Source organism: Brachyistius frenatus, unplaced genomic scaffold, assembly GCF_029030835.1.
Source record: "Brachyistius frenatus isolate BFR_SWC_R1_liver_20210118 unplaced genomic scaffold, ASM2903083v1 Contig_11, whole genome shotgun sequence".
NCBI classification, from domain to species: Eukaryota; Metazoa; Chordata; class Actinopteri; family Embiotocidae; genus Brachyistius; species Brachyistius frenatus.
Window position 1 is genome coordinate 3,625,113 of NW_027210610.1, and position 20,975 is coordinate 3,646,087.

The following is a 20,975-nucleotide window of genomic DNA, read 5'->3' on the forward strand; positions in this document are numbered from 1 at the left end:
CTGCCATTTTCTTTATAAGCAAGCATCTTTTAAGCATACCACATTATGTTTCAGTACATTATCTGATGAAAACTAGATTCAAACTGATGCTGTACAAACAATAAATTCTACAAATGTACACACAAAGTTTGCAGCAATAATAATGCAGAAATGTTTTGTTGTAGACCAGCAATAAAACTACTAAACAGTGTGGATCAAGACAATCTACAGTCACTTTGAAAAGAAAAGAAAAATCCAAAGCTCCTGCCACATTACATCACACGTCTGGATAATTTGGGCTGCATTCAAAAATAACTCCCCATGTATTATAGGACACTACGTTTGCCCTGCACCGTTTTATTTTAAATATCCAAAATCTCAGTGTAAATTCTCTGGTCCATATAGTGCCTGTAACCGGAATTTCTGTGCTGTGCAGAGTCAACTACATAGTAGATCAAGTCCCAACTTTTTTTCTTTTGTTGTGTTTTGATTGTGATCCCTTGTCATAGGATGCATGTGAGCGATGCGAGTAGTTCATTGATGATCATTTTTTTTGCTGCTTGGACTGTTTTATTTGAATAATTTTTAGCATCCTCAAAATTTATATAACTGTTTTTTTTTTTCTGTTTTTTTTACTCCCTCAAAAGGAAATTTACATGAATCCCTATAATTTATTTTGTTACCCTTTGTTGGGATCTTGACATTTAGGAACCTCCTGACATAGTAAATGAGTGGGTGAGGGAGTGATTTCAGACACAACCAAGCTACTTTTTAATGGAATTAATAAAAGCTGTGGCAGGGATATTTCATCCATAAAGCTATGCTCATCCCTTAAAAACTTGAGATGCTATACATTTTACATTTATGATATAAAACACTAAAACACAATTTTTTTTTTGTTTTTTTGCTCAGCTACAGTCAGTAAGCTATTCGTACAAATGCATTCAATCTTAATGTAGCTGTGTGTGTGTGTGTGTGTGTGTGTGTGTGTGTGTGTGTGTGTGTGTGTGTGTGTGTGTGTGTGTGTGTGTGTGTGTGTGTGTGTGTGTGTGTGTGTGTGTGTGTGTGTGTGTGTATATAAACTGATTTATGTTATTTATTCTGGAGTGGGTGCACCTCCGTCAGCCCCTGGACTCGCTGCATCGGCATTTTCAGTGATCATCTGTTGTAAGTTACTCCGGAAGAATCCAGCCTAAGAGGAAAAAAAAAAAGAAAGTTATATAAAACGACTGCAATGCTACATTAGAGTCTCATCATCACCAAACCAGATGAGAGAATAACTGTAGAGCACATATTTCATAATGCAAAAACGCTGCATCTATTTATTTTCACTGACCACCTTTTACAGTAATGATTTCTCGTCCTTCATAAAGCTGTGTGCGAAATTGAGAAAGTGTGTCGTGTGTCTCACCTTATACAGGCCAGCAGTGAGTAAAGCCAGTAAAACCAGACCTCCCAGGGATCCTCCTACAATCGCTGTGGTGAAATCTGGTTCAGGATACACTTCTACTTCAGCCACAACCTAAGATGTGAAGAGACAAAATGCGGATCAAATTGCGGATCAAACCACACACAAACTTTTTATTTTTTATTTTTTACCTAATTAAGAGAATGTGATGTGCACTCACCTTGTGAACAGGAGGATTGTTATTAGACCCTGTTGAAAAGAAGATGTAATTGTGTTTATCGTACTCCAGACTGGCCGTGCTGGTCAGGAGGAATTTGGCAGATTGAAGTCCAATCTGAGGGGGACAAAATGAAACAGGACAAGCGTTTAAATATAACTTTTTGTGGTAAATTCATACCATAAAAAAATGGTAAAAATAAAATGATTATCTCTGAAGATTTAACCAAGATATTTTACCACTATATAGTCAGGTCCAGTTGTCAATCAAAATATGTCTCAATTTAGCACTGATCATCTACTACACATCAATTACCTGCTCTATCCATCCTGAACTAAGGTTGGCAGAGATATTGTACATCTTGCTTTCCAGTCTTCCCATGAACCTGTTGCACTTGAACACTTTGCACCTGGCTACAGAGCAGTTCTGTGGGAGAATAAAAGAAGACTGAATGCCCAGAGATCTGTTATGCGGTTTGATGTGCTTGTCCTAATATTTCATTTAAGTTTTTACTGGTAAATTTGAGTGCCTACTTACCACTATCTTACTTGTCTGTATCTGAGCAACAAAATCTTTGACGACAGGTTCTTCATCTTTGCCTCTTTGACAGTCTGGAATCTGAAACGGAGCTGATTTATGTCAGTTCAATGGCTCCTCGTTTTACCACATCCATCTATTCTACAACTGCATTTTATTACCTGCAGCAGGCTCGAATCCACCCAAATGTCTTTATCACCGAGCTTCACTGGTACCTTGATCACCGTGGTGAAATTCAGCGCCCTGATGTCATTTGTAACCTAAAAGAAGGGGAGAAAACATAAGAATAGTACCTCAAGATAATCAAATGTTAAGAAGTCTGAAATCAGGCAATGATCTTAAAAATACCACTGATATTAAAATATGAAGTCATATTTTACCCGGATTGATTGTTGGACTGGTGTCTGCAAATTATTCTTCCCGAAAGTGAAATTGCTGTAGCTGAGGACGCTGAACAGACATTTTAAACATTCATTTAATATTATATAATTATATATATATATTCATATATATAATTCATATATATAATTCAACCATTTCTATTGTTTCAACTGGAACAACACTGACCTTTCGATTGTCATAAAAATGCTGTACTTCACATCAATCAACTTGTTTTTGTAGAGTTCACTTGCAGTGGAGTGCTCCGGATTCCCACTGAAACCGAGAAGTAAAATGAATCTTCCAAGTTAAAGCAGGACTACCACATCCACAGTATGCAGCAGATGAACTGTACCTGGTGGCATTTGCAGTGACAAAGATCCTGCTGTTAAGTTCACTGTCGGTTTTGATCCCATAGGAGACGATGAAGAAAGCCTAAAATGAAATGAATGAGAGGGATTATCTTGACTCTTCTCTTGGCCCATTGGTCTGCACAGCAGTGAGATGAGATCTTTCTGTATAATAAACTAACCTCACTGCCGTCCTTGAAAATGGGCTTGTCAACCGTGCAGTCTGTCCTTCCTCGTGATAAGCCACCTTCGCTGTCCAAGGAGTTGCACTCAATTCTTCCCTTTTATTAAAAAAACAAAAGTAAGTGCTGCATGGAATGAAAGAGCAGCTGATCAGACTTGATCTCGATGCCTTACTTGGAGCATTGTGAACTTCCTGTAGGAGAGCCCAGCTGGGTATGTGAGAACAACACGGCTGTTGTAGGAGTTTTCCTCTCTGTTCTTCAGTGCGACTGTGACATTCAAAAGCTCATCAATGCCCACTCTAACCTCGACGGATCTGACAGATTATGAGGAAAGACAAGAATGAAGGTAGAGGAAAAGTACAACCTTGCTACGGCCATTTTTTCAATGTAGAATTTTTCGCACTAAGAAAAAAAAAAAATACAGATTTTTTTAAGGGTGGAAAAAGTAAATACAACCACTGCATCTAACAGTACATTAACATTAGAATAACTATTATTCTTTTAAAGTCTCTTTACTGAGGTTTTGTTTTTGTATAAAAATAGACCAAAATATGTCATTTGCCAAACTTTTGCATGACTATAGCCCTAGTGCTTGTGTTTTTAGTAGTCTGTGTTGAATCCAAAAACTAAAAGAAAAGCAATTCAAGAACATGGAAATTAGTCTTGGTGTAGAAAGTCATCAAGAAAATTCAAACGTGACCCCACACGCCAGCAAAGCTCTGCATTTATAACTGGGTCTCACCCGGTGAAGTTTAAGTCCACTTTCAGGTCATCTACACATTTGTTGTCAGGTCCACAGTTGATCTCAAACCCTAACTGTGGAAGAGAGTAAGATGTCAATTGTTTTTGCTCACAAAGTAATTACATTTGAACATTGTTAATGATTCATGATTATTCCTGGACATGTCATAGGACTGCAGAACTCGTCGAATGGTACAACGTAAAATCCATCAAGTCCATAATGTTGCAACCATCACATTATTCAGAAAAAGAAGTGTCTGGTTTTCATATCTTCGTACAGACTATACTTTGTTGTTCAGTTAATACGGTATCTTTAAGTTACTTGCAGGATGAAAGGTTGTTGTTTGAGCCTGCTCGGCGAGACTGGGTCTGAGATTCTTGTTAGAGGGTAAACCATCAAAGGTGAATTTGAGCTCATTGGAAAGTGGATTGTGAGCATCATCTGGACAGGCCTGCAAGAAAAGGTCTCGATTATAAGAATGGATTTCTCAAGGTTCTTATGGTTGGTTTTGATTCGATTTTTCAGGACTTTTAAAAACAAAATGGGAAAAATAAAATTGTATTTTTGTTTGGCAAATTTAAACTCTCTTGCTCCTATTTACTGACGACATTATGTTTTACCTCAACATAGAATTTGGCTTTGAAGCACCATGGTTGGGTTAGATCAATAGTAACAGATTGGGTCTCCTCTCGTTGTTTCTCTCTGATGTAGGCTCGGTTGTTCGGGGCCTTGCGAGTGGCGTCCAATGTTAAAGTATAATTAATCCTTGCTTGAGCTGTAATTGATCAGAGTTTCATTTAAAGGTGACAAATGAAATGACATACAAAAATGTAAATGGATGAGCAATGGCTCTGTGGTTTAGAAAATGAGGTACCTGTTGCAACTGAGGAATGTCTGCTCATGGTAAAGCAAATGCTCGCTATATTCTCGAATGGCATTGAGCAGTCTGGATTTTTAGTTGGGATTAGGTTTGGTTGGAATGACATCGTAGCTTCTACCATTACTATAGGCCTTGATCTGGAAATGGACACAGTAGGAAAATACATGTGAACAACCTTTGGCTTTGTGGTTAATCATCAAACAGAATACCAAACTGACAAGTGGTCTGGGCTACCTGAAACAATTGGTGGACTAACCAAAATTAGTAACTAGACTTCACAATTTTCTAACCTTTCCTTCGCTCTACATACATTGCAAAGCTAAAATTTGACAAACTATTAAGGTTACAAGTTGACAAAAACGGTAAAATTACCGTACACAATCTTTTTGCATTATCAGGGTATTGGATTTACCTGAGTAAGACAACTGTCCCCTTTGAACCCACCGCTAAGTCAGGCAGCCCGTCACCACTCTGGTCAAATGACAACGGACTGATCGACCTGCCAAAGTACTTCAGTCCTGACCGAACTTCAGAACCAGCAATTCTCTGTAATATTGTGATAAATCAAGCAGCAACTCGTATAAATTTTAGTTACAGTGAAAAAAGACCTTACATAGTGGATGTGTTTAATATTCTTTTGTACTTCATTGGCATCGCTCACCTGTGAGTAAGTATGACTGATACTTCGTTGTCCTTCACCGTGGAATATGTAGACGCTGCCTTGGCCATCATCCTCTGAAGGTGCTCCAACTGCCAAATCACTGAGTCCATCATTGTTTAGATCAGGTAGCACGGCAAGAGAAGACCCAAACCTACCATTTTCAGACGCAGCTCCTCTTAGTACTAATGGATCATCAAAATGACACTCGACATTCTGGTGAAAATACAAGGACGAGAGTGAATGGTTATTAAAAAGGGGACAAATACAAATATATATCAGTTTAATAGCAACAGATATAACTGTCATTTACCAAACGGATTAATCTGCAAACGTAAACCCTTCCCTCTCTATCGGAGTCCATGTACATCGGGGCAGAGATGAGGATAAGGTCAGTGGTGGCGTCAGAATTCAAGTCCATGGCACAAACCTCTGCCCCAAAATATTCACCGGTCTAAAAATGCAATATGTTATCAATTAAAAGAACTGCAGTAAGAAAGACAACAATTGTTACTTATGAAAATCATTTTAATATGTTTTATGTTGTTTTGTTTTTTTAGCACCGTCAGTCTTAGTTTAAATGCATACCTGCCACGGAAAAGGTTCAATCATTTGGGTGGATTTAACTCTGTAAACAGCCATTACAACTCCTTTGTGTTGATACCTTGGAGCACCAACAACTGTCAGTGTGCCTTGTGGGGTTTCGGCAACTGCCATGGAGTAACCTGGTATTTTTAGACAAAGTAGACAACTTATGTATATTTTGCTGATTTTTTTTAGGCATTAATTAGAAAATCATTATCATTACCTTTGCAGGGAACACAGTTGAAAACTATATATTTCAACAATCATGAATTTGTTACAACCCACAGAAGTGTGTCTTAAATTAGCTCCTCCGGTGAGTCACAAAAAAAAACCCCACTTGGTTGGGGAAGGATAATGGTTTGGGTTACATTTAGGACTTTCTAAAATTAACAGTCTGCAAACCTTTGTCGTCATGGCAACAGTAAACGGTGTTTTAAAAACATTATCCTGACTCATGGTTGGAGAAAGGAAGTGAACAGCGGTCTCCTGGTAACCTGGTTTTCCAGACCCAACTTCACTCCGGGAATATCGTGTCTGGCCACACTCCTTTGGGGATTGTTTTTAGTTGTTGCGTCCCAATAGGTGTTGACCTCGGGGTTCATTTTAAAACTATTGGTGCAGCCTTTAACCAATCAGCATTTACCACCATTTACCGTATGTTGTGCACTGAAACAAACCCTTGCTCTGAACAATAGTCAGGCGGCGCGTTAGGCAACCTTCGTCATCATGGCAACAGTAAACCCAGTTTTAAAAAAAGCAGTTTTTTGTTGTTTTTTTTCAGTTGGAAAAATTGACACAAACAACGGCCTACTGCACCACTGCTGTACCGCCGTCATCTGAAGTACTTTTCATCTTCTATTTCATTGTTTATACGAACACCAGATATCACTTTAATTTAACACGTAACTGTGGGTTGTAAAATTATTTGTTATTTCGGTCAATTTTGTCATTTTCAAAAGATTAGAGAAAGGATTGCAGTAGAGCTGTTCATTTACATGATCACATGTGCTTGTGTTGGTTTGTAATTACTGTAATATTCTTACCAAGGTAACTGTCAGGCTTCATATTCTCTGGCTCATATGAGCTCACCTTCTGGCCCGTACTGCTGTATTGCGTATAGCCTCCTTTCCACTGGTTGGCACCTACAGTAGCCATCTGAATTCCCTGCGATGTAAACAGAAACATTTTAAATCAGAAGTGTTTACTTTGAAACGGTTTGCTTTTCAGATGTAAAGGTTGATACGGGTTATTTGTGTTTCTGTTTTTCTAAGACTATACTGTCCAGTGAGTTCCCGGTAAGTTTAGTTACCCCAGGTACAAACGCCACATTGAATCCTCCTTGAGACATTTCCATTTTCAGTGACTCGCCACCGGTTTGAGATCCTGTAACAATAAATTAATGAGCATTTCGGAGGCAGACTGAATAAAAAAAATTCCAATTTGCAAGTTCATGCTGAAACAGGGTATAGATAAAAAAATTTAATTGTAGCTTCGAGTAGTAATTGCCAATGATTGTTTGCTGTTTGTTGCTGACAGAGAATGTTCTTCTTGAAATGAGAAACTAATTGTTTACTTTTTGGAACAACAACATTTACAGGAATTTCGACAATAATCATTGTTACAGCAAGTTTACATATGCACCTTCGATAGAGAAGATTCTGTCCTGCAGAGTCTGCCTTATTATTTCAAGTGCGTCAAAGCTCTGCACTTGAAACACATGTTTTTCTGGGGGAGACGATGCAATGGTGTCCAGTTCCCGTTTTGCTTCATTGTTACTAAATGCGCTCCCCACCTAGGATTGTTGAAAAAAAAATTTGGAGATACTTTACAGTGCAAAGAGATTTGTTTAAAAACAGATCAAAAACTGAAACTTTTAGCTATATGTCTTATAAGATACAATGGTTATTTTTTATTATTATTATTTATCTGTATTAATTGCTGTCAAATTAATGGACATTTTCTTGACTGTGAAACCTAACACCTGCCAGAAACTAAATGCTAGATAACAGGCCTGCAGTACATCCTAATTAGTTTAAAAACAGGGTTTTCCATCTACAATTGGGATTTGTCATTTATTTAGTCATTTATTTAGTAGTTTATATATATTTACATATAAGAGATATCCATTACATTCAAGTCAAACGAGTTCACACATTGCGGATTAATCCTATCACCACCACATATATCTCTCCGTACTTCACATAATGAGTTTTTAAATCTGGTGTCTGGTGTGACATTCCCGCACTGGCTAGTACTAAGCATGCTCTATGGCCAGTAGACACTTTCACCGGCTAAGCCAGGTAATTTCAAGTTTAGCCCTTTGCTATTTTGAATGAAGGTAAAATGATTTAATCATGTGGCTCTTCTACACTTTCCAAATGGATAAAATTTAGATCGTGAAATAAGTCATTTCGAATCAATCGTTGATGTACGAAGACATTTTCCTCCAGTTTCCACTACATGATGTATGCACAGTGTTTTTGTAATTACTCTCACTGGCAGAAGAGGGAGACAAAGTTTTAAATTAATCAAATAGCATCATGTGACACTGTAGTGTCAAAACTGAAAAACACAGTCTAACTATAATTGATTAACTGTACTACTTACCCCAATAGCAAATCGAACAATGTTTTTTTGTTCAGCTAAGCGTGTTGCTTCTGGCAAATTAACTTGGTCATGAGAGACTCCATCAGTAATGACGATCAAGACCTTCTTTACATTTAATCTGGACCCTCTGTTTGGATCGAAAACGCGTTGGCTGTCAAAAGAAAAATCTAATTTCAATACACCTTTATTGGGCATTTTGTAATGTTTTGTTATAATATTACTTCAAAATGCCTTTTTTTTAGCAGCATTTCCCATCAACATTACTGTGATTTTACTTTGATGGATGTTTGTAGTTTGTGTTTCCAGATGTGTGTGATTTATCTAAGTAATGCAAGTATCATTTTCCAAATTTAGCTCTGCTGGTTTAAATGTAGTCTTGGCTGCTACACCGTGTGGAAGTCTTTAATTCAATACAAGTGCAAACAGTGCCTCTATTGAAAGGAGTTGCATTAATCAGAATAAAAGTTCACACAGTGTTGTCAAATTCATTGGAAAGAATGATGATGTCATCAGCCCCTTGGAAATATCATGACAGCACTTACACAACATAGTTGATGGCCTTAGCTGTGAATGTTGCGCCTCCTTGTTGATATATTCTTTCAAGGTTTGACTCCCATGATCCAGATGTAAAAAAAGTATCAAAGAAATAATGGATATTGGGCGACCTGGAGAACTGGGTGATAGAAAACTGAAAAAAGGGAGAAAAAGTGTAAAACGTGAATATTTAACAGTCATAGAAATAACTGCAAATGGTTGCATTATTTTGTGTCTGTGCTATGATTTAACTGATAGCGGTGCCACAATCCCTCACCTGCGTTTCTTTTGACAGAAATGTCTGCACCAGCTTTTTCACAAAACTTTTCATTGTCTTAAAATCTACGCTTGAGACGCTGCCTGAACCGTCCAACAGAAAGGCAATGTCTGCTTGCGTTGGGCACCCTGCCAAAGACATTAATCAGAAATTTGAATAATTTGAAAAAAATTCCAAATATCATATTGTGTCCTATTATGCAACAAACACACTCTCAGTAAATTCTCAGTAAATGGACTTAAAATACATACTTCTCTTTTAATTTCCTCATGAAGCCTTTCAGTATACCTGCATTTACTGTACTGACTACATCATTAATCTTTGCTTTCTGTCTGTAAATGTAATTATATTTGATGCTAAATTTAAAATGTGTTCATATTGTTGGAAATTATAAAAAATTTGTGATTATACAAATTTAAAAAGAGAAGCAAGCTAATCGATGGTTATCCAAGTTCGAAGTTATCAAAGTTTTTTTTTATTTTTATTTTTTTTTATCTTGAACTGCTTGTAGAGGTGTTACTACATGTCAAAGATTTAGCTTTAAATACAATTATTTTTTATCTCAAAATTTGCATTGATTTCTCTTAACTTAAGAAATGTTCTTTTTTTTTTTTTTTTAAATTGCACCAATGCCTTTCCCTGAGGAGGAAGCTCAGTATTTTGCAAAATGGATATTAAATGAATCTTTATTTCATTGAAATCATGTGTTTTTCCATCACTTTCTACTCTGAAGTTGAGCCAGATGTTAAAATATTGTTGAAAATAGGTTTAGCATATAGGATAAATGTGTAATTTAAATTCAGTCCTTATCTCAACTCGTCCTGTTGCATTCATCAACAAGACATGTAGGACAACATAACTTGTGAGTGACTTTTATTTATTCAACAAATTTTGAAGCCAAAGTTTGTTTTACTATTTCCAGCTTCCTTAAAAATGTATTCAATTTAATTCAGTATTAGTTCATTATATGGATGCATTTTTACAAACACAATGTAATGTTACCTTCAGCAGAAGGAGGTACAGGAAGTCCAAACTGGTTAGCATTGTCTATCTGAAAGCACACACCGTTGTACAGGGTGATACTTTTACAGTCCTTCGGGATGGTCGGGCCACATACCTGTAAGGAAACAAAGTTAAATCTTGATTAACAGGTAAATGATTAATTTCCTGCCCCTCATTGAGGCTGCAAGCAGAGGTTTTTACTAGCGCATAGAGGTGAAATTGATTTTGACTGACCTCTGAACTTTAATTGATATTAACAATGTGCCGGAGATTTCAGCAGCTTACTAACTTACCATCGTGTTTTGTGTTCTGTCATCACTTTTCATTGTCAAACCGAGAGACATATTGACTGCAAACGCCGGCACTGCAGTGAAAGCATTCAACCGTTGTTAAAAACAATTTAAGTGACAACTAACCACCAGAAGTAAAACACTTTCCCATGAAATGTAGCAACTATTAGCAGCATTATTTCATTTAGACTCACTGTAATGTAAAACTGATAATCATGGCCGTTATCACATTACTTTGTATATCGTATACTTTTAACGGGACGAAATGCAAAACACAATTTGATTTCACTGTTGAGTCCTAAAGTCTTCACAAATAAAGGAAGCTGGAACAAGTGTAATCTTATTTTTCCTGTTTTACTTCAGCAAATGGCAAGTAAGTCAATAACAATTTTAAGGCTAAATCTCACTGGCAATATTGCTAATATAGTAACATTTACTATTTAATTAAAAAATTGAAAGTGTTCTTCAACTGTCATATGATCCATTCAAGGTTGTGTCCCAAGATCTGTTGAGAAACTGTTTGTTGGTAAAGTAGCTTTTAGCGTCATAGCTTCAGCACATCCCATCAAGACATTTAGAAATGAATGGTTGCCTACCTCCAACTGGCATAATTTGGCAATTTTCAGTGGTGCAATGATAGATTTGCCCCCTTCCATTTTTTGAGTACTGTTCAAGAGGGGCACTGACAAGCAAACTAAGGAAATAAAACCAGAAAAACATTTGAGAGTCTGGGTAATAACAAAGTAGTGAAAGAAACCCCATATTTTTCTATATAATTGCATGCTCATGTCCTCATCACTGTGAGGCATGCACACAACAGAGATGTCACTTGGGGGCAAAAAAAAGGTTTTTTTTAAGCAGGCGATATTGTGTGTGGTAGATGTACACATTTAAAACTGCACGATCTGACTTACTCTGATTGTCTTTGCACCACCTGGTAGCCAAAACCTGCAGCAGGGTTCCCCAGAGACTTCCAAGCAACAGGATCGATATTGAAACAAAATGCAGCTTTTAACACTGAGAAATAAGGAAGAAAGAACCACACTGTTTATCTTACGTAAAGCCACAATGTGTCAAATAAGGATGGGATTATAGCCACTTTAATTATTGTAATCCAATGTGGTTTTGTTTGTTGGAGAATGTATACAGTCTCTATTATTCCTGTTAGTCTATTTTTCGGGTGGAGCAGTGTGACTTGAGCTCCGCCTTTTTGAACACCACTAGGGAGCACCACAGTCAAAGAAGTTCTGATCATAGTGACTCTCAGCAATTATTCATTTGTGGAGTCTGTTTTCTGCCTTTCTGTTTACTTTCGATTTGTCTTTGTGATAAATCCTCTGTTTTTTAAAAGCTGAGACATTACATAAAAGACAAGACACTATTTTCCATAGCAACAGATAGGAGGCCATTCTTGGACACAAGCCTTCACATAGGATTTCCTGACATTCAGTAATTCTTGTTGCCTAGCTAATGCCCTCTTTTTTGGCCTCTGCATGAGGTTTTCTAAAAGTAGCCGATATGATGTGAAAATATTTTTTTGGTTATCAATGACTTTAGAGTCACAAGACTTTGTATGAATATATAGCAAAGTGCTTTTGTCTGAGACCTTAGGTAGATATTGAGACATTTTAACTTACTGGACTTTTCAACGTTTTTGATGATAACATTATGTGATAACTCCGCTGTTATTGTTTTCTGAAAAATATCCATAAATAAGATTACATCTTGATGAGGTTTTGCTCTTTCTCATAGTCTCTACAGCCTCAGTCAGGCTCCTGTCGCTTTTGTGGCTTCAAGATATACCGAAAATACTGGACCACAGATGTATACTTATGTCTGTTGTATTTTGACACTGTCTTAACTGCGACTTGACTTAATATATACTGAAGTAAACTCAACCACCGGTTGCAGAGAAAATGAATGTGCCTGCAGGGATGGTGCAAGTGGGATAGATAAGTAGGGTGTATCTAGAGAATGCAAAGCCTCCACTCTCCTGTAACCATGCACAGCCCAAGTGTGTGTATATAATGAATGCATGAAGGATCTTATTCCACAGGTGGTTATGGGCCCACGATCAAGAATATTGTTTTGTGTGTGTGTGTGTGTGTGTGTGTGTGTGTGTGTGTGTGTGTGTGTGTGTGTGTGTGTGTGTGTGTGTGTGTGTGTGTGTGTGTGTGTGTGTGTGTGTGTGTGTGTGTGTGTGTGTGTGTGTATTTATGAAGTTTTTCTGTAAAAGAATTCTGATATTCAAACTAAAAAAAAGAAAAGTATTGTTTGGTGAACTTAAGCTGCTCACATAGCCTACAATAGTATAACAGCAGAGGCAGGTTGTTTAATTTACAGAGGATTAAATGAGAAATAAGGAAATAATCATCTCAAAATGGTTTTCTAGTTAGTGGGGTTACAGTTATCAATCTTTTCGCCCTGGAATTTTGTTTAAATACCACAAATAATAGTTGTAGTTGCAGTTTGGAGCTGCCAAAAATATAAATAAACCAAATAACAGATTTATATTTTCAATGTCGGAGCTGAAATTCATCTTTTCACAATGTTAAGACTAAATCTGGAGGCACAAACTTGTCTTACCTGATAAGAGTAGTGGAACAGTAACTATCCAGTCCATTGTGTTACTCCCATGGAAAATAACTAAAAGTGTGATGTATTCTCTAAATTCAGAGATGTATTTAGAAACGGTGGGAGGTAACTACTTCTGCTACTTATAAAATGTCAAAGGGTGAGATGTTGGAAGCAAAATGTAGAAATGATGTGACATCAGCTCAAAGCCAAGGCAGTTAGTTTGAGGAAATCTTTTGTAGGAGGGGTTAACAGTACAGACACTTTCTTTTTTTCACAAAGCATCAGTATTGTTTAATATTGACCCAGTCCTTCAACAATGTTTTTTTTTTTTTCAAACCAAACATATACATTCATTGACAATTTAATTAAAACAAATTAAATATAACCTTACCTTGATAACATATTGTAATGTGTTGGGATAGGCGATGGGGTTAAGGTGTTAATGTTTTTAGTTCTTTGCCCAACCGTGTTAGTGATTTTCATAATAATTCTACTGTGTTTCTATACTTCTACATTCTATGTTATGACAGAAAGCATTCAGCACCATGAGTGAAGTGAGTTGGGCATTATTGTAAAGATCCTGCAGTGAAAGCATTTAACAGTTGCTAAAAAAATAATTTAAATGACAACTAACCGCCAGAAGTAACACTTCCCCAGAAATATAGAAACTATTAGCAGCATTATTTCATTTTGACTCAGTGTAGACTTTTTTTCAAAAGGGTCTTTACAATAACACCCAACTCACTTCACTCATGGTGCCGATTACGGGACACAGCATCTGCACTCAAATAAAGTTCATCTCTCTGTCTGATCTTTACCAGAATCCCTGAGCTATTACAACATAATTTATGGCAGCTCTTTGGCAGGGACTTTGTTCTTTAAGAAAACAGAAGTGGATTTCAGGAAGTGAGTAAAGTTTAGTTTTTCCTTTTTTTTGCAGATGCTATTCCAAACAGCAAGAAGGCTTGTTGAGCATTACAGTTGTGGTAGACAAAAGGGAAAAGCTGATTAAAAAAAATAATTGCTGTCCTTCTTTTAGATAATAATACTTTGGTTTTTTTTTTTTTCAAACACTGCTGTTGGTGACTCTTGTCTCTGCTTCCAAGACCAATGTGAGAAAGTTGAATTTTAAATTATGAAAATATCTGAATTGATTATCTGTCCCACTCATCAAGGCGGGACTGATGTGGTTCAAATAAGTCTCCTCGTGAATTAGTAAACCTAAAAATAAGTAAGGCCCATTTCTCCTTTTTGGTAGACTTCCTCTGCATTGTCTAATCCCATCTGTAAGTCACTACAACTTTTACAATGTGTCTGTTTTCTAACATGAGTGTACAATAGACCCAGTATCTGGTTACTTCATGTTTGGCGTTGGCTGTTTAAACTTGATTTTCAAAAGAGAAACAATAGTAGATGTTGTGTGAAGACAACAAATCTGCCCATGTACATGAATGCGAAACCTGCCTGGCTGAAAGATGATGAACTGGATCACAATACTTGTTTACTGCATGCAATAGTGCATGCTGCCTCATGCAGCAGTTCACCAGTGAGCCTCCTCCAGAGTTGTAAAATGTGTACAACTTTTGAAATACGTTTTTTCTGCTTTGATCTGAGTGTGAGAAAATGTACTGAAAGTAAAATGTTGTACAACTCGACTGCACAACACGTACAACCTTTACCATGGTTTGTGATCTACCTCTTCCTGCCAAGCAAAGACGATCAAGAAAGGTTGTGAAAAGGTTAAGGACCACCGCACCATGTTGCTGTGTCTGGTTTGGGTTTCTAAGGGCAGGTTAGCAATGGAGTCACATGCTCTCAAGGCCTCTGTGTGTGTGTGTGTGTGTGTGTGTGTGTGTGTGTGTGTGTGTGTGTGTGTGTGTGTGTGTGTGTGTGTGTGTGTGTGTGTGTGTGTGCGTGTGCGTGTGCGTGCGTGCGTGCGTGCATGTGGATGCGTGCGTGCATGCGTGTGTGCATGTGGATGCGTGCATGTGGATGCGTGCGTGCATGTGGATGCGTGCGTGTGCTATTAATGCAAACTACATATACCCCAAAGTTATCTTCCTCCACATACCCTTAAAGATGACCTCTGGGTGATGAGATTTTAAATTGACTGCAGTTAAATATTGTACAAGATCTACACTTTTGAATGCCTCATACTGTCATTAAAATGGCTTAAACTGGGATGTAAAGTGTGTATAGTGTGTAAAGGGTGCAGAGATGTGCTTGAAAGGGGCAGAATATTTTTTTAATATAGGGAACATCGAAGTGAGACTAATTCACTATATTTATATTTAATATATCTGGATCTTCCACTATTCCACCAATCTACTGATACCATACCTTATACAACACTTTCTTCCCCCCATGCATCCCACCATGGCTGTCCCTCACTCCATCTGATTCTCTGCCATTCACTGAAACACTCTTTGCCCTTTCACTGGCTGCTCCCCAGCATGTTACTCCAGCCCCAGTCTGCTTGAATGTCACAAGCCATCTCTGGTTGCGTCCTGTTCTTTTTATAGCCGGGCAGCTGAAATGTGAGGGGTCACAATGGGAGGATAAATACAAGGGCCAGCGGGCTGCAGGAGTGTCGCAGACGAAAGCCGGATCTTCTCCCTCCCTCTCTCTTCTCTCAGCTCTCCTCCCAAGCTCAAAGGTAAAAAAGAAAAGAAAATTTAATGGACAACTGTGAGATTTACCCTTTCTCTAACTGGATTTGTGTGTTACCTGCTGAATATTTTTGATTGTATAAAGCATGAGGTGAATGGCAATTCCCATATATAGTATTGAGTTAATGTTCCACATACTCTTATAGCCATGACAAGCTGGTTTCTGTGACTATCTATATCTACATGAGATGAGCAAGACCAATAGCAGTGTCACAGTTAACCTACAGTCTCATTTCTGCATTACAAATGACTGTGCTGAGAACACCAGATACTAAAACAACCTGAAATAACTCAGTGGTTTTTTTTATACCCACTAGTCAGTAATGAACTGCTTCACTTGCACTCTACTCTAAACCATGCATGATAATTCTCCCTCAGCATTACATATCTTCACATATACTAAACACTAATTGTCATGACTGAGAAGTTTAGCTTATCTCCAGTGCGTCACACGTCGTTACAACACCTTATTTTTAAGTGATGAAAAGTTTCCATGGTCAGTGGTGACTCAGTTGTGTGACTAAGCTCTGGTTTAAAACCATCCACATTTTTCCAGACTATGTGCTGATGAATCTTCCTGCAGGGTGGTATAACTCCTGAACAATAGAGTGTGAAGCTGCACAATTCTCTTCTATGAAATCCCTTCTTGCTGGTGCTTTCATTGCCTTGTGCAATGCAGTAGTACACTGTTTATTTTTAGTCCAACCTATTGATAGTGAGGGCACTAACGGGGAAGAGGGAGGGCATGTGTGATAGCAGACCAGGGAAAGAGGAATGGAAAGGTCAGGGATAAGAGGTTAGAAAATGGAATAGGTCACCCACATGCTTGTCGTGATTTCTCAAGGGTGGTCAGATGCATGGAGGGTGAGGGAGAGGAGGGTTAAGTGCTCTCTGACACTGGATCCCCTGTGCGACTGTACATTGTGCCTGTGAAATAGTGTGTAATCCCAGCTCATAAACTACTGCTGCAACAACCGCAGCTAGACGGTTGTGGCACCAGGTGGTCGGGTTAGTCAACAGAATGTGGACAGACAGGAAGGCCTTCTTGTCAGACTATTTTTTCATTACTTCCTTCCCACAGCCAATCTAATTTCCTGTCCTCTTTGCAGCTTACTATGTTTACACCAAAAGACCACAACCACATTATAGTTGTGCAAATTCAACTTTACAGACTTGAGAGTGAAATTGTTGCCTCCTGTCCTCTCTTTTAGCAAACCAAATATTTCCTTATTTTCTGAAATCGTATTGTTTTCCTCCTCTTATCCAGAGTCAAGATGCCTCACGCATATCCCTTCCTCACTCCTGAGCAGAAGAAGGAGCTCAGTGATATTGCTCAGAGGATCGTCGCTCCCGGCAAGGGAATCCTCGCCGCAGACGAGTCCACAGGTAAATAAATTTCATTCATTTTGGAGTCAACACTCTTCTGATCAGGAAGTACAATAGGCTGCCAACAATTTATAACACACGCAGCAGAGCTGCTATGTACTCTATATTTGTGATGAGGAATTAATCCAAAAACTTTTGGCCCAGCTCTGGCCCATATACTGATATCAGATTAAGAATGTGCTGCTGGCCCAGGCCCGGCCCATGTACTGCTTAAAGGGTTGCTTTGTTGCCATGGAGATCAACCCCACTCCCCACCCACCCACACACACCCACACCCACACACACACACACACACACACACACACACACACACACACACACACACACACACACACACACACACACACACACACACACACACACACACACACACACACACACACACACACACACACACACTTTAGGGCCAACTTCTGTTCCTCAGGGTATTTTTGCATTTGTTTCAGCGTTTTAGACACATGATCATGTGTCTTAAAAGCTAAAACATGACACTCAGGTTTTCTCTAAATTAATAATAATATTACAATTTGGCTGAGCTGCAGTTGTTGAATACTAAAATAATGCCATATTGTGCACACACACACACACACACACACACACACACACAAACATTAGCCATTGCAAATAAATTGGAATAAATAAATTACCTGTTGCTTAGCATATAAACAAAACAGATGAAAGAAACATTGCAAAATTACATTGTGGAACAGAGGATGATGCAACACAAATAACCCCTGGTAGGAATGTTGATACATATTTTGTGTAATGCTGTGAAAAGTAAAAAAAAAACAAAAAAACCCCACAATAAATATGATTAACTCAACTTTAATTAGATGTTGCAGGTATTTGGCCACAAACCAAAACATTAAACACAACATATTGAAAACTGAGGGCGGGGCTCTTTTATTGATAGGCCTGGGGTGCACGTCAGGAGTCAGATCACCGCTCGTTCCATCCCAGCTCATCCAAATATGGTCACCTCTGGGTCCAGAACAGTAAGATGGCGAAGGAAGAAATCTGAATTCAAGGCTTCAGAAAAGCAGCTCACAAACCGATGTGTTAAGTCAGGGTTGGTTTCTGGTCGGTTCAGAAGTCTTTGATGTCAGAGCGTACTTCCTCATGCAGCTGATGTGAAAAACAAAATTACAGAGACCTAAAAAAATGTTGCACAAAACAAAGAACAAAGATAATGTGGTAAAATGTCATGATTCAGCAAAGAACTATAAGGACCTGTGTTCTTAGAAATAAACTGATTTTTTTTTTTTTATTAGGATGTCCTCCAGTGCTCACACGAATACACCAGTTAAATTGAAAGACAGATTTTTATTTCATCTATCCCATGTTTTCATCCAGGCAGTGTGGCCAAGCGCTTCCAGAGCATCAATGCTGAGAACACTGAGGAGAACAGGAGGCTGTACCGCCAGCTCCTCTTCACCGCTGACGACCGCGTCAACCCTTGCATCGGTGGCGTCATCCTCTTCCATGAGACCATGTACCAGAAGACCGACGATGGCAAGTCCTTCCCACAGTACCTCAAAGAAAGAGGCATGGTGGTGGGCATCAAGGTTGACAAAGGTGTTGTCCCCCTGGCCGGAACCAACGGCGAGACAACAACTCAGGGTGAGCGCAGAAATGACTTAAAGACATGAAAGGAACATCAACATCCTTAAATATTATTGTCTAGCTCATCTCCTCTCCCCCTGAACAGGTCTTGATGGACTCTATGAGCGTTGCGCCCAGTACAAGAAGGATGGTGCTGACTTTGCCAAGTGGCGCTCCGTTCTGAAGATCACCCCCACTACTCCCTCAAAGCTGGCCATCCTGGAGAACGCCAATGTCCTGGCTCGCTATGCCAGCATCTGCCAGATGGTAAGACATAACAGATAGATGCTGAAATCCGAGTGAATTCTTTGTAGATTTTCCAAGAATTTTCCAAGCTTCCAGGCAGGGAAAGATCTATGTACAGTGTGTAGGTTATCGGTAGAAAAACATGCCCTGTCAGCACCCCGTGTAGCGACTCACACAAATATCAGTTCACATACACATCAAAGTATTTGTGAGTCCACTTGCAATCGATGTATCATCACAAACAGCTGCCTTAGAGACTGTTATTGATGTGCATTTATGCAATTAATGCTATCTTGCAGCAGACTTCCTGTGTGGGTGGATTATATATGATAATTTATTCATACTTAGAAAACCTGAGAACAAGTAGCCAAATGCAAAAATTTCTGCACAGAAATATATTATTGTAAAGTTTGCATAGCAACTTGGACAATAATGGAGAAGTATTAGAATTTTTTGATGTGCAATAATAAGAAACATAGACTGCATTCGTATTTCCTGCCTCCTTATTTATAGCTTGTTTTTGATAGCTGCCTGTAGTGCTAACACACTCCTCTTGTCTGTGCCCTCCTCAGCACGGCATCGTCCCCATTGTGGAGCCTGAGATTCTCCCCGACGGCGACCACGACCTGAAGCGCACCCAGTACATCACTGAGAAGGTCCTGGCTGCCGTCTACAAGGCCCTGTCCGACCACCACGTCTACCTGGAGGGCACCCTGCTCAAGCCCAACATGGTCACTGCCGGACACTCCTGCTCACACAAGTACAGCAACCAGGAGATTGCCATGTCAACTGTTACTGCCCTGCGCCGCACTGTGCCCCCTGCAGTTCCTGGTGAGCTGGATGCACATGACTCTCTGTTGTTGACACATTTGGAAGCTTTACCAACACAAAGTTTTATCAAATTCTTGATTGAATAATCTGCATGACGTTGACTCAGCTGTTGACAGAAGTGCATTGCATGACTATTTTATTCTTGCGGTACAGGCATTACCTTCCTGTCTGGTGGACAGAGTGAGGAGGAGGCCTCCATCAACCTGAACGCCATGAACATGTGCCCACTGCACAGGCCCTGGGCCGTGACCTTCTCGTACGGCCGTGCCCTGCAGGCCTCTGCCCTCAAAGCCTGGGGCGGCAAGAAGGAGAATGGAAAGGCATGCCAAGAGGAGTACATCAAGAGAGCTCTGGTATGTGTGAATATTAATACAAATTATGATATAAAATGTGAAAGTATAGATTAGATGTGAGAGAACCCTGGGGATTGTTAGCATCAAACTTATTCTTCCAGTGTCCCATTCAATAATATTGTCCCTTTTCTTCTCTTGCAGGCTAACAACTTGGCCTGCCAGGGCAAATATGTTTCCTCTGGAAGCAGCACTGCTGGTGGAGACTCACTGTTCGTGGCTAATCATGCTTATTAAGCATGGACACCCTTTCCACCTTCTTCCCACCATCATTACATCACCATGGAAAATGTCACTCTCTCCACTATTAACCACAGTAACAGCACTTTTACAGCATCTTGGTAGAAAGCAATAGTAAAAGATGGAAAAACAACTTTCCTTCAGGTTGTCGCAGCAGGACAGTTAGGACATTCTGAAAAATGTTCTGCCTCCATTCCCTTAACTTTTATTTTTAAACACCTTTTTTTCAGGTGAAGTTTCCCACACTGTTTTTACACAACATGTACTATTTTTATTGGTCCGTTTCCACCAAGTGCAGTATGTGACTTGTACTGGTACCAAGGAATAAAGTATTTGAGCTTATTTGCTTCACTTCCTTTTCTAATTCTATTTTCGGGTTGACTTCCTAATGCACAAAATAATGTCAAGTTCACGTGAAAAAAACAGTGACAAGCTAGAGCCACAG

The 20,975-nt window shown here is 38.9% G+C and overlaps 2 protein-coding genes across 2 annotated transcripts; one reads left to right on the top strand and one right to left on the bottom strand.

Moving 5' to 3' along the window:
• Nucleotides 1-999: 999 nt before the first annotated feature.
• On the bottom strand, nt 1,000-13,389 carry LOC138616972 (integrin alpha-M). The gene is made up of 30 exons (XM_069691597.1): nt 13,216-13,389; nt 11,544-11,646; nt 11,226-11,323; nt 10,633-10,703; nt 10,340-10,454; nt 9,338-9,465; nt 9,069-9,214; nt 8,527-8,677; nt 7,561-7,711; nt 7,229-7,302; nt 6,963-7,083; nt 5,923-6,059; nt 5,648-5,788; nt 5,338-5,550; nt 5,089-5,222; nt 4,671-4,813; nt 4,417-4,571; nt 4,124-4,247; nt 3,797-3,872; nt 3,227-3,368; nt 3,052-3,150; nt 2,875-2,954; nt 2,709-2,795; nt 2,522-2,591; nt 2,303-2,401; nt 2,142-2,222; nt 1,920-2,030; nt 1,608-1,721; nt 1,391-1,501; nt 1,000-1,171 (listed from the first exon to the last, which is right to left on the bottom strand). Exons 1-30 carry the CDS (start codon nt 13,250-13,252, stop codon nt 1,076-1,078), a joined length of 3,408 nt encoding a protein of 1,135 aa, XP_069547698.1. The 5' UTR covers nt 13,253-13,389; the 3' UTR covers nt 1,000-1,075.
• Nucleotides 13,390-15,759: 2,370 nt separating this feature from the next.
• Nucleotides 15,760-20,872, top strand: aldoab (aldolase a, fructose-bisphosphate, b). Its single transcript, XM_069691609.1, has 7 exons — nt 15,760-15,862; nt 17,143-17,261; nt 18,615-18,881; nt 18,970-19,130; nt 19,682-19,940; nt 20,094-20,293; nt 20,435-20,872. Exons 2-7 carry the CDS (start codon nt 17,150-17,152, stop codon nt 20,525-20,527), a joined length of 1,092 nt encoding a protein of 363 aa, XP_069547710.1. The 5' UTR covers nt 15,760-15,862; nt 17,143-17,149; the 3' UTR covers nt 20,528-20,872.
• Nucleotides 20,873-20,975: the final 103 nt, after the last annotated feature.